Here is a 13,560-nt window from a genome sequence, read left to right on the forward strand (position 1 = left end):
CCTGATGCTCGGGCTCGCTGTCGCTCATGCTACTGTAAATCATAACGCAGCAGTAGAGATTAGTAACACACCTTCGTGTAGTACTGCGTGGGTACTCCTACCAAGCCGGCAGTCCTCCTCTATATATTGTGGCTGTGGGTTCCGGCGCGCGATCTCAAATATGCGGCGCTGGAGTTTTACGGGACGGGTGAAAAAGGGGGAGAGGGGGTGTCATTTTCAGAAATCTGGATTTCACTTTTTTTCAGGACAACGATATTTTATTCTTGTAAATTAAACTTTCTGTACAGTAGCAGATCGTTTAAATGCTATACTACTCGGTGACGCTAACTAGTTCCAAAATTTAGTCCTACCTAGCCTTCGTAGTCGATGCATGAATTTTATTGGCTAATCAATTATTCCCGGAATGAAGTTTTTCTGGCTTTGAAAGTCAGAACAACTTTAATCCTACAGAATATCCTGCAGAAGGTGCTACCAGCGATTGGCCCCGACGAACATTAGACCAGAACCGTATTTCGATTAAACATTGCGCAGTGGAGAGTGAGCTAGCGGCTATAGCCGTCTGTGTCCCGGTTGCGCATTTTGGCTCCTAGATGCTAGGCGCATGCGAGCTGATAATAGCAAGGTTACACTGTAACGGGGCTACATGGTGTGGAGCACACAGGGGTACGAAGTACCCGGAAAGCTAACAAACTCTCAGTACATAAGGTGGAGAGTTAACAAGGTCTCTCAGTACGTTGGCCGAAAGCCACACGTTATGCATTTGATTAGGTATAACTATGCTAGATAATTAAACAGATACATTTACCCCTAGGCGGCTTGGCCGCAATAATAGTAAATAAAACACTTCTGGTTTTGAAGCATAAAGTTAAGGTAACAACTTTGAGCCCTGGTCTTGGGCTTTAAGTGTCCTTTGGATAAGGAACTTAATATTAGTGACTCTTTGAGTCGAACGTCTTCCTCTGACGCTAAAGCTACGGCAGCCCCACTGCACACACGGTACGAAGTAAGTTCTCTAGAAGTAATTATGACCTCCGGCAAAACGATGTCAGCTTTAAAAGTGTATTTCGTGTTGGGCGTGGGTGCTTTGAAAACCATCGTAGCATTTATCGAGGCGCCAAATAGCCTATACTTGTATACTACGAGAATATAGTAATATGATATGGTAGTACGGTTGCTCTTATTAACCGAGATTTGTCATGCGTTTGCCCTAGAATCAAATCGCGAGTCGGGCGAGAGCGGCACCAGGATACCATGCTCGCCGAAATGAGCGGGAGGCGAGCACAATAGGAAGCTAAGGTAAAATGCCAGTTTAAGTCAGTGACAGATGACCAACTTTAAAAGCTCGTAATTTTCAACGGACATTGAAGATGAGAATAAAACAACCACGACTGGAATTATCAGAATCTCGTCTTTCTTATTGTTAAGCGCAACACATTAATTGAGTACTATTCGGCCATCAGTGGCGGTTTGAAATTACCATCTTTTTTCGTCGTGTGCCCGTTTAAGACAATTTAAAACTTGACTTGAGTATGGACAAGAGACCTTTATGTACGATCGTGTACGTACTGTTGAATTTCTGTAAATTCCGATTAGAACCCACGTAAAATTATAACCTTGACTTGGATCAAAATAGATGGTGTATTAAAATCCGGAGTATTTAGAAGCTCACCTCGAACAGAACCGTATCACTGCTAGCAACTTCTGACTGCTGCTGCACTAGCACCAATTCGCTCTTCATGCCTTGTTCCTCTTCGTGTTTGTGCTCGTTCTCGTGGTTGTGATCGTGGTATTGCTTTTGATGAAGCTCCTGGTCCTGGTGGTGCATACCACTCGCTGTCGTTTTTGTAGAAATACTGTCTCTATGCGATTTTCTTGTTCGCTTCGGCGCGTTTCGTTGGGAGGGCTGGTCAGGTTGCTGAAGCATCTCACGCGTTAGCAATCTACCAGCCACTGTCTTGGTTTTTCTTTTCCTACTCTGCTTTTGTTGGCGAGCATGCAGAAGCAAGATATCGTGCTGCACTGTCTCCTTGTATCGCAGACAAGAAGTCTTTTTGACGGTAGCGGAAACTCCGTTGTGTTGGAAATTGAGTAGCTTCACGTGCCTTTTTTCAAGACTTAACGGAAAAATGCCGCAGCTCTGAAATCCAGATGATATATTGCTGTTGAAATTGCAACTTGTCCACGCTAGTGCGGCCATTTGAAGAGCCTTTTCCTTGCTGATGGTATTAATCCCGTTAGCTCGAATAATAGCATCAATACGATCTTGGAGCGTATTTTTGAACGAAGAAAACACGGCAGTATCCAATGGCTGCAGTAAGTGTGTGCCGTTGGAATACTTTTTTTCGGCTTTCTTGGGCAGAGTGGGATCAGGTCCGCGCCGTTTGCTGAAGGTGTACGGGCCATTATTCCCGTTCTCACGCCAACTAACATCCTCTCTAACCCACCGGAACAAGTTTCGAGCTGGAACACCGCTCTCCTCGCCAATAGCTTCAATGTTGCCTCCCTCGCGAATTGACCTCACCAGTTCCATCTTCTTCTTGCTGCTATACGTTGTGCGACACTTCATGGTTGGAAGCCAGATCAAAACTGACAGGTATTCGTGGAGGCGAGCGCCGCTCTAAAAATAACCAATCAGATGCATCTACGACTGCTATTGGTGCGCCTTAAACTGATCCAAATGACTTAAACTGGCATTTTACCTTACACTTTATTACAATGTTTTGTCTTTACGCCTATATTGCTACCCATAAAGTACAAGTTAAGAGCGAAAAGGCAAACGGTCTGCTATACAAAGGAAATGCCCACCTTGACGATCTCTCGGTACCTCCGTGCTTGCTCTCATGTCGTCATCAAAACACCGCACACCCACCCAATGTCGAACCCTCTTGTTGATGTCGCGACACTGTTTTCAATGGTAAGTCAAATACTTGATCATAAACACCTGGCTTATCTTTCCGATAGCTAACCGTGTCAGCTTAAGTGTCCTTAATAATGACCATTGTGACGAAGTAGTCGTGCACACACGTTTGTCGCTTTTTTATGAGCAGCTAATACTTCCACATGATGAATGCTGAGCTCGTCACAAAACCACTCGCATTTTACTGCTGAGGTTGGCTTAGTAAAGTGACCACCAACTATTACACGCAACATTGAACACGAACGTAAGAACCTCAGCCACTTTCTCGCGAAATCAGTTGTACTTTGTGCTGCGAGTGTTGTTTCGCTCGGCTTGATGCTAAGTGCCATGATTGTCTTTACCAAAAGATCTGCACGGCTCACGGGACTTTGATATCCAGTTAAGCTCGATATATTCTTGAGCGCCTGGACCCGTGACGATAGCGCAGCCTCGTGCGACTTGCTGCTTCTATCCACCGAGAATGTAGAATAGCAGTATGCAACCAGCACATCATTAAACGTCAGCTCGAATCGATCTAATAACCGACTTACAATAGCGCACGGATTGCCGATCATAGGTGATCATTTCTTAAGGCTTATACAACTGACTGTCATAGTGACCTTTCATTGGTGCACGTAGAGATCGCTGCACACCCAATCACGTCGGAATCGTCGGCCCGTATTTGTGTGCTTGATGTGTATTTTATCACCTTCTGTCGACCAATGTAGCCTCTGCCCCATGATACAATTAACGTCTTCAAAATAGCTGATAGTGTTAGTGCGCACAGCGGCTACAAAGAAGTTAAATGCATCCGCTTCTCGCGTTGTATGTGCCAGATAGAAATATCATTCCTGAAGATTTAACCTAGCCTCTAGCATAAAGTGGATTAGCGAGACCACTTCAAGGACGTTGTGCTACACACTTGCCGGTAGTGAGGAGCGTAGCAATATCGAGGCAGGAATTACAGCTATGACCTCACAAATGACAGTCTAAGCTCCGTCGAGTCCGTAGTAAACGTCCATTTCTTAAAGAGAGACGGAAGTCACTAGCAACATGGGGTGATCTAGCCGCTCAACTGGTCAGTTTTACGCGGAACAAGTTAAACGACAAGAATGCCCAAGATCGCTTTGATAAGCAGGTAGTGCAAAAGTGGCAGCAGAATACAGTTACCCTTGCTGCGTCTGGTGCTGACGAGATTAAACCAATTCGGGTATCTAACTCGACGAGCTGATTGTGTAAATCGACGACAACAGACGCTGCAACTGCCAGCATGGAAGCTGCCAAGAGCAAGCGTGACGCTGACGACGCCGCGTCATATTCGGCTGTTCGAGAGCCTGCAGGAAGCCCCCCCCCCCCAACAAAAACAAAGTAAAGGGGTGTGAAAATATAAAAAGAACTAAAGGCGTTGCTGCTTGAGCGCAGAGAGATCGAGCACGGGGAGAAGAGATATGCAAGCGAGCATAGATCTAGAGAGAGCGCACGTGAACGTGAAGAAAAAAGATCCTTCTCGCTTAAGCTTGCAGAGATATTCGGAGCGCATTCTAGCAAGTAGCATCAGGAGATAGATCAACCAAATCAATTAATGTTAAGCTACTTCGGTTTAGATATGTTGCTAAGGGTGTAGGTGTCAAATTAAAATACTTGCTGATCCCACTTGTCCCATAATTACAACAGTGACAGTCCGTAAGTAACATACTCGCCATAAATGGCTTGTCAATAGGACCTTGGCGCAACTAGCTTTTTCTTGAAGTCTCGCCCATTAAGTTTTATTTTTTGAAAATCTTATTCGTCACGTCTGCAGACAGAGCTTATTGCTGCACTGAAGGCTTGGTCATCTTCAGTCACTAAAAATTTTATATAGATCGAGACAATTTAGAGTTACACTTCAAACACTGGATCTCCTTACAGCACGAAGCCATCAAAAGCATCTGCGTTTGCTTCTAGAGACCCTCGCAGCTTGCTCTCTTTTTGCGGCGTGATATCATGCCGCTTGCCCTCATTAGGCCCCCAGAAATGTATGGCCAGTTAATCAGGAGCCACCACAGTTTGACAGCTCACTTGCTTCTGTAGGTTTTTGCGGCACCCGAGCCCCCGTGATGGACGGCCGATAGCATTCTTAGTTCCATCTTTGAACACACACACATTATGTAATGGGCTCTCCCAAGTTGCATATAGGTAGTTTTATAGGTTCTTTGTAGTGGTTCACACCATTACATAAGTAGGTAGATTTGCATTACAAAAGTAGGTGCAGCAGCACACGAGTAGCGTGTGCTGAACTGCCGTCACCTTATTGGTTGAAATATGGGGAGCCAGACCCATAATCAACCAATAAGGAGTTGACGTGTATTTGAGTGGTCAGGGCAAGCTGCCCTGGACCTAAATAACAACAGAGTTGATTTTCCTTCAGACTAAGTACTTGGTTTCAGTATCACTGAACTTGTACGCTTCCTCATCACTACGTGTAAGCAAGTAACGGACACCCCAGGCCCGTTACACCTGGTAGCACTTTGTAGTCCTTCCCATGACCAAGTTCACGATGAGCCAAGGTATGACGTCTGAAACTCCAGGGCCGACCCTGGAACATGCTGCTTTCCCTCATCTCACTCGTGTCGAGTGGGAAGCCCTTCACCGCCTCGCGGCGGTGTCTGGTGAGGCTGTAATCGCGTCGCTGCTGAGCTCAGCGACGTCCGACCAACAACGCCAAGCAGCCCAAGAGTTCATGGAACGCGAGCTAGCCGATGCGAATCGGCGAGCAACAACTCCCGCGCGTTCCTCGAAAAATGATGTCGTGAAGCTAGAGACGTCTACCTACTCCGGTGAAGGAGCGAATCGCCTCCCGCTGAACCGGTGGTTTCGCGAGGTCGACATCGCGATTGCTTCGAGAATGATCGAAGCGCAAGGGATAAAGGTCAACTTCTTATTGTCCCGGCTGTCCGGGAAGGCCAAGGAATGGGCCCTCGGTAAACTTGTCGTTGATCACGACGCATTCCCCACTCTGGAGTCTCTCCAGAAAGATCTCAGGCTCGCGTTCGAGCCACCTCAAGACGAATCCCGCGTGCGTGCCGAGTTCTTCGCCCTTCGTCAAGGCAAAATGACAATGCGCGACTACGTTCAAAAGACTCGCCACCTCGCGTCATGCATCGTGACAAATCCGATTGACGCAGCATCGCAGGTCCATGTATTCGTATTCGGCATGCGTGAAGGCATGACACGGTACTGCCTGACCCGAGCGGAACCTTCCTCTCTCGAGGAAGCATTCGCCCTCGCGTTACGCGAAGACTACGTTGTGGCGGCGTCTTACGCGCGCGCGATGTCAACGGCAGCTCGTGAGTCAGCTCCCGAGCCCATGGAGATCAACGCGATTGACGCATCGAATAATCATCGTCAGCCGACTCCTCGTGGACCCAACGGCCGTCCTAATCGCCCGCTCACTTGCTTCCGCTGCCGGAAGATCGGTCATCGCGCGGCGGAATGCCGCGCGCCAGCGCCGGTACTCGCGCACACCGCTGAAGTCTCACCTGCCGTTCAGTCAAAAAACGGTCAGGGCCAGTAGGTGCGGGGCGCCCTACTGGCTGGAATGGAGGTCCGGGCCCCCCGGTGGCTACCCAACCTTCTAGCCCTCCTGTGCTCCACGCACACTTTAATGCCACCACCACGTCGGGCGACTTGAGGCTAATCATCGTCAGTCTTCATGTCGCCGGCGCCCGGCGACCACTTCGCGCGCTCCTGGACTCAGGAGCGTCGAATAACTTCTTTCGCGAATCGTGCTTATCGATGCTTCCAAGAGAGATCGCAGTCCGTAATGGTCGAGGTCAGGTCGTCGTCAAACTTGCTGACGGAAAGCCACGCCGCGCTGCGCGGCGCGAAATCACGTTGCCATACACATTCGACGGCTTCCGCAGCAGCGACGACTTCCTCGTGATTGAGATGAACTACGCGTTCGACTGCATCTTGGGTATCCCGTGGCTGTCACGATATCAACCAGAGATTGACTGGTTGGCTCGGTCGGTTAAACACCGCTCTGGCTTCGATGTGAGTGAGGTGTTCACACACCTCCTGGTTGCCCAGAAGGACTGGCCCCATGTCAGGGTCGTGGACCGGTTGTCCACAATGCAGGTTGAGCAGAGAGCGAGCGATGGCCCTCTCGGTATGTCTTGCACAGCGCTGTTGCGCATAAACCCCTCGCTGCGAAGCGAGGTTGTTAACACTTTGGCGGTAGAGCAGGGGCTCCCGCAATCCGAGCAGGCGGTCGAGCATGAGTTCCCGTCACGCAACACGGCGGTCGAGCATGAGTTCCCGTCACGCAACACGACGGTCGAGCATGGGTTCCCGTCACGCAACACGGCGGTCGAGCATGAGTTCCCGTCACGCAACACGACGGTCGAGCATGAGTTCCCGTCACGCAACACGACGGTCGAGCATGGGTTCCCGCAACACACCAAGGCGGTTGAGCATGGGTTCCCGCAAAACACTCTAGCGGTTGAGCAGAGGTTCCCGCAACGCGATTCGGCGGTCGAGCAGTTGGAGCTCCCGTCATCCACAGCGGTGGTCGAGCAGTTGACACTCCCACCGGCTACGACGGCGATCGAGCAGGGGCTCTCGCCAGTCGATGGCGCGGTCGAGCATCGAGAGCTCCCGCGCACTACCGACACGGTTGATGGTGCCCCTCCGTGTCTAGAGGGGGGTGATCCCTCGTCCAGCGATAGCGAGTCTTCTGTCTCGAGCAGCGGTTCGAGACGCCGCAAGAAGAAATCCAAGCGACGCCGCCTTAAGCGACGTGGTCAGCCCACCGCCGATATCGCAGTGAATGAGTCCATACACGTCCTGGAACACGTGGAAGGAGGCGTCGCTCGCTCACGCACACTTGACATTGAGAGCCCACCTCGCGAAGCTTCTTCCATCACACGCCTTCCGGGTCTTTCCTGGTTGCGCGGCGCGAAATCACGTTGCCATACACATTCGACGGCTTCCGCAGCAGCGACGACTTCCTCGTGATTGAGATGAACTACGCGTTCGACTGCATCTTGGGTATCCCGTGGCTGTCACGATATCAACCAGAGATTGACTGGTTGGCTCGGTCGGTAAACACCGCTCTGGATTCGATGTGAGTGAGGTGTTCACACACCTCCTGGTTGCCCAGAAGGACTGGCCCCATGTCAGGGTCGTGGACCGGTTGTCCACAATGCAGGTTGAGCAGAGAGCGAGCGATGGCCCTCTCTGTTTGTCTTGCACAGCGCTGTTGCGCGAAAACCCCTCGCTGCGAAGCGAGGTTGTTAACACTTTGGCGGTAGAGCAGGGGTTCCCGTCACGCAACACGGCGGTCGAGCATGAGTTCCCGTCACGCAACACGACGGTCGAGCATGAGTTCCCGTCACGCAACACGACGGTCGAGCATGAGTTCCCGTCACGCAACACGACGGTCGAGCATGGGTTCCCGCAACACACCAAGGCGGTTGAGCATGGGTTCCCGCAAAACACTCTAGCGGTTAAGCAGAGGTTCCCGCAACGCGATTCGGCGGTCGAGCAGTTGGAGCTCCCGTCATCCACAGCGGTGGTCGAGCAGTTGACACTCCCACCGGCTACGACGGCGATCGAGCAGGGGCTCTCGCCAGTCGATGGCGCGGTCGAGCATCGAGAGCTCCCGCGCACTACCGACACGGTTGATGGTGCCCCTCCGTGTCTAGAGGGGGGTGATCCCTCGTCAAGCGATAGCGAGTCTTCTGTCTCGAGCAGCGGTTCGAGACGCCGCAAGAAGAAATCCAAGCGACGCCGCCTTAAGCGACGTGGTCAGCCCACCGCCGATATCGCAGTGAATGAGTCCATACACGTCCTGGAACACGTGGAAGGAGGCGTCGTTCGCTCACGCACACTTGACATTGAGAGCCCACCTCGCGAAGCTTCTTCCATCACACGCCTTTCGGGTCTTTCCTGGGTTGCGCGGCGCGAAATCACGTTGCCATACACATTCGACGGCTTCCGCAGCAGCGACGACTTCCTCGTGATTGAGATGAACTACGCGTTCGACTGCATCTTGGGTATCCCGTGGCTGTCACGATATCAACCAGAGATTGACTGGTTGGCTCGGTCGGTTAAACACCGCTCTGGCTTCGATGTGAGTGATGTGTTCACACACCTCCTGGTTGCCCAGAAGGACTGGCCCCATGTCAGGGTCGTGGACCGGTTGTCCACAATGCAGGTTGAGCAGAGAGCGAGCGATGGCCCTCTCTGTTTGTCTTGCACAGCGCTGTTGCGCGAAAACCCCTCGCTGCGAAGCGAGGTTGTTAACACTTTGGCGGTAGAGCAGGGGCTCCCGCAATCCGAGCAGGCGGTCGAGCATGAGTTCCCGTCACGCAACACGACGGTCGAGCATGGGTTCCCGTCACGCAACACGGCGGTCGAGCATGAGTTCCCGTTACGCAACACGACGGTCGAGCATGAGTTCCCGTCACGCAACACGACGGTCGAGCATGGGTTCCCGCAACACACCAAGGCGGTTGAGCATGGGTTCCCGCCAAACACTCAAGCGGTTGAGCAGAGGTTCCCGCAACGCGATTCGGCGGTCGAGCAGGGGCTCTCGCCAGTCGATGGCGCGGTCGAGCATCGAGAGCTCCCGCGCACTACCGACACGGTTGATGGTGCCCCTCCGTGTCTAGAGGGGGGTGATCCCTCGTCCAGCGATAGTGAGTCTTCTGTCTCGAGCAGCGGCTCGAGACGCCGCAAGAAGAAATCCAAGCGACGCCGCCTTAAGCGACGTGGTCAGCCCACCGCCGATATCGCAGTGAATGAGTCCATACACGTCCTAGTACACGTGGAAGGAGGCGTCGTTCGCTCACGCACACTTGACATTGAGAGCCCACCTCGCGAAGCTTCTTCCACCACACGCCTTCCGGGTCTTTCCTGGAAGCATTTTCTGCGCGATCTGAAGTCAGGAGACATCGAGCAGGTCTGCTTGATCACCGAGTCTGCCTCGGCGGAAGAGATCCACACGGTCGCTACCGACAATCTTCCACTTCGTCCAAAGAACGCTGAGCCGAAGTCGGCGCGCGAAGAGCGCTTCGCTGTCCAGTCGTGGGAGTCACTCCGCGACTCGGGCAATCCAGTATACGACACCGTTCGCGAGTTCGCGGATGTTTTTCCCGACAAGATTCCAGCTGAGCTCCCTGCTGACAGAGGCATTCGCCATGAGATTGATCTCACGCCGGGTTTCAAGTACTGTGTGACGCGACAGTGGCCCCTCCCACGCGATCAGGTTAAAGCCATTGACGACTTCTTCGAGAGCCGCCGCAAAGCGGGTCACGTGCGCGAGAGTACCTCGCCACACTCGAGTCCGACGTTCTGCGTGAAGAAGGCCACGGGTGGTTGGCGCATTGTTCACGCTTTTAACAAGCTAAACGACGCCACCATTCCAGCACAAACGCCGATCCCTCGGAAGGATATGATACTTGACACCATGGGCCGCAGTGTTATTTTCAGCACCATCGACCTGACCGATGGCTTCTATCAGATCTTGATGCGACTCAGCGACGTCCCGCTCACAGCGGTGAGCACTCCCAGCGGGATGCTGTCGGAGTGGCTTGTCATGCCGCAGGGCCTGAAAAACGCACCAGCCACGTTCAATCGCATGGTTTCCCACGTTCTGCGCCCACTTCGCGACTTCGCTCCGAGCTACTTCGATGACATCTTCGTTCACAGCCGCGCTGAGGGCGATCTCAGCGCCACAGAAGCTCACTTAAATTACTTACGACAAGTGTTCCAAGTCATGCGCGAAAACAAACTGTACGCGAACTTGAAGAAGTGCATCTTCTGTGCCCCGGAGATTTCGGTGCTTGGCTGTTATGTGAGCAAAAATGGTGTCCGAGCGGATCCTGAGAAGGTCTCGTCCATTTGTGCGTGGCCCACGCCGCAGAATCAGACTTGATTGCGTCAGTGGCCTAGCCCTCGCAAATTATCTCCACCAGTACACGAAAAATTATGCTGGTCTGATCCAGCCATGTCTTCATTGCTGAAGTAAGACATCACGTGGTCGTGGACTCCCGAACAATCAGTCAGCCTTTAATGCAGTGAAGAAAAGCTTGGCGGAGGCCCCAATCCTGGCGCTCCAGATGATGCAAGCCATTCCACGTTGTTTGCGACGCGAGCGACTTCGCCATCGGCTGTGCACTGATGCAGCTCGACGACGAAGGTCGCGAACGCGTCGTGAGCTACCAATCCAGACAGATGAAGCCCGCTGAGAAGGATTATCCGGTCCACGACAAGGAACTCCTTGCGATGCGCTACGCACTGATCAAATTCAGAGTGTACTTACTCGGTGAGCAGACATTCGCGATCTACACAGATCACGCGTCGCTGCGAACAGCGACGAAGAGCCCTCATCTCTCTCAGCGCATGGCACGATGGCTGTCATTCTTCTCCGAGTACAACTCGTCGTTCACTACAAGCCAGGCAAGAATAACATCCTTGCGGATGCCCTATCTCGGCGCCCCGATTTCGATCCACGCCGAGATTTGGGTCGTCAGTCATATGAAGACGCGGACGACGACGAATTGGACTGCGCCACATGTGTGGCTGCAGGTGTGAACCTGATGACGACGGTATCTCCAATACTTCCCCTGCGGGAAGAGATCTCTGCCGCGTATCGAGATGACTCGATATATGCCGGTATCCTGGAACACCTTCGCACACCAAGTGATGCCACGCTAAAGACACTGAGCCGCTTAACGCGCGACCAGATTCACAGATACCAACTTGACGGTGATCTACTGATGTACAGTATCGATCGATTCGATGCTCCTCGCGTCGTTGTCCCCAACGACCCCGATCTACGCGCAAGAATAATACACGAATTCCATGACGCTCCAGTGGGTGGCCACTTGGGCCGTGAGAAGACTTTCGCAGCGGTATCCCGCGACTTCTACTGGCCTCACCTATACAAGTGGATGCGCAAGTGGGTCCGCTCCTGCGAAACTTGTCAACGCGTTAAGCCGTCACCGTCATCGTAAGCTCCGCTTCGTTCTCTCCCTCTGGCGACAGAGGCGTGGCGCTCTGTGTCAGTGGACTTCATATTCGGTCTCCCACCCGATACTGACGGTCGTACTGGTGTTCTGGTCTTCGTGGATCGCTTTAGCAAGATGTGCCATCTCGTTCCGGTTCCGGACTCAATCACCGCGGCCGATACCGCGGTGCTCTTTGTCGACGCTGTCTTCCGACATCACGGCCTTCCTGAATCAATCGTCTCTGACCGCGATCCCCGATTCACATCGGCGTTCTGGACGAAACTCTTCGACCTCCTGGGCACCAAACTCCTCATGTCGACGGCGGCGCACCCGGAGACTGACGGGCAAACGGAACGCGTCAACCGCGTGCTAGAAGATGTTCTGCGCAGTTATGCCCCGTCCTTCGAGAACTGGAGTTCCTTCCTGCCTCTTGCGGAGTTTGCACTCAGCAATGCCGAGCACGCGTCGACGGGATTGACTCCGTTTTTCGTCAACAACGCGCGTCATCTACGTGTCCCCGCACAACTTGCTGTGGGCCAACCCACGGCGACTGATGGCTTCACTCTGGAGGGGGAGGAATGTGATAACCCTGCCCAACCGGTTCCGATACTGGTTCAACCACCGGTTTCCGGTGAGACAACGGTTCTGCCGTCTACGAGTTCAGCTACTCCTGCAGTAGACATCAACGCGGTGACGCGTTTACAGTCGAAGAAGATCCTCGCACCCGCGCAATCCACGTCGTCGCCGTTAGTTGACTGGACACACCGAACGCTGATCGCTCCAGCACAGCCACACTCGACTGTGACTAACTACGCGCCGAAACCCCCAGCACGACCCGCTGACAAGGCAGCGGTATCCGACTTTGTCCTTCATCGCCAATCGGTTACCCAATTCGTCCGTGACGCGCTACAACTCGCGGTTGACAAGCAGAAGAAAAACGCTGACAAACGTGGCCGCAAGAACACAAGTGCATTCAAGATTGGTGAGCGGGTATTACTCTCAACGGATGGAATTCGTACCTCTGCTATTACGAACCTAGGCGCGAGCAAACTCGCGCCGCGCTACATTGGGCCATTCAAAGTACTACGAGTTATGGGTGATGCCTACACGCTAGACATTCCTACGTCGCTACGACTACACCCGACGTTCTACGTCGGGCGACTTAAGAAGTATCTTCCCGCGATGATCCCGGAGGCGGAGCAGGAGCATGCGTTGAGCGGCCCTCGCGATGAGCCTATCGAGCCAGCGTCCCATCTGCCCCAGTTCCCCGCTCGCGCGGAAGAGCTCCACCCCTCAGTATGCCAAACACCTGCGCCTCCAGACTACGCAGTCGCTGCAAGAGATCACGATTCGACTGCCGCAGACTACTCGCCGTCGCCTCGGCGTTCCGAGAGCTCTCAGCCGCCCGCTCAGCCTCCTCCTGTGCGTCCCGAAAAGTGTTCAGCGCCTGCTCAACGTCGTCCTGGTCAACCAGGTCGCGTCGAATTCCACCGCGACGGTCCTCCCCCATCGTTGACTCGAATGGAGATACGTGCTGGATTGTGGACCGTATTGTTGATCACGAAGATCATCCCCGCGTGCGTCACTCGACCAAGTCGTCGGCTCAACACGCGGCTCCCGCCGCGCGGAAGTATAAGGTACGATGGCTCGGGTTTCAACCTGCTGATGATA

General features: G+C 53.0%; 1 protein-coding gene across 1 annotated transcript; it reads right to left on the reverse strand.

Moving 5' to 3' along the window:
- Window positions 1-1,213: 1,213 nt before the first annotated feature.
- Window positions 1,214-3,471, reverse strand: PITG_11544 (uncharacterized protein; the record flags this gene model as incomplete). The annotated part of the gene is made up of 5 exons (XM_002901054.1): window positions 1,214-1,291; window positions 1,670-2,216; window positions 2,445-2,617; window positions 2,825-2,902; window positions 3,448-3,471. 5 exons carry the CDS (start codon window positions 3,469-3,471, stop codon window positions 1,214-1,216), a joined length of 900 nt encoding a protein of 299 aa, XP_002901100.1.
- Window positions 3,472-13,560: the final 10,089 nt, after the last annotated feature.

This window comes from Phytophthora infestans, genomic scaffold (genome assembly GCF_000142945.1).
Source record: "Phytophthora infestans T30-4 supercont1.22 genomic scaffold, whole genome shotgun sequence".
Classification (NCBI taxonomy): Eukaryota; Oomycota; class Peronosporomycetes; order Peronosporales; family Peronosporaceae; genus Phytophthora; species Phytophthora infestans.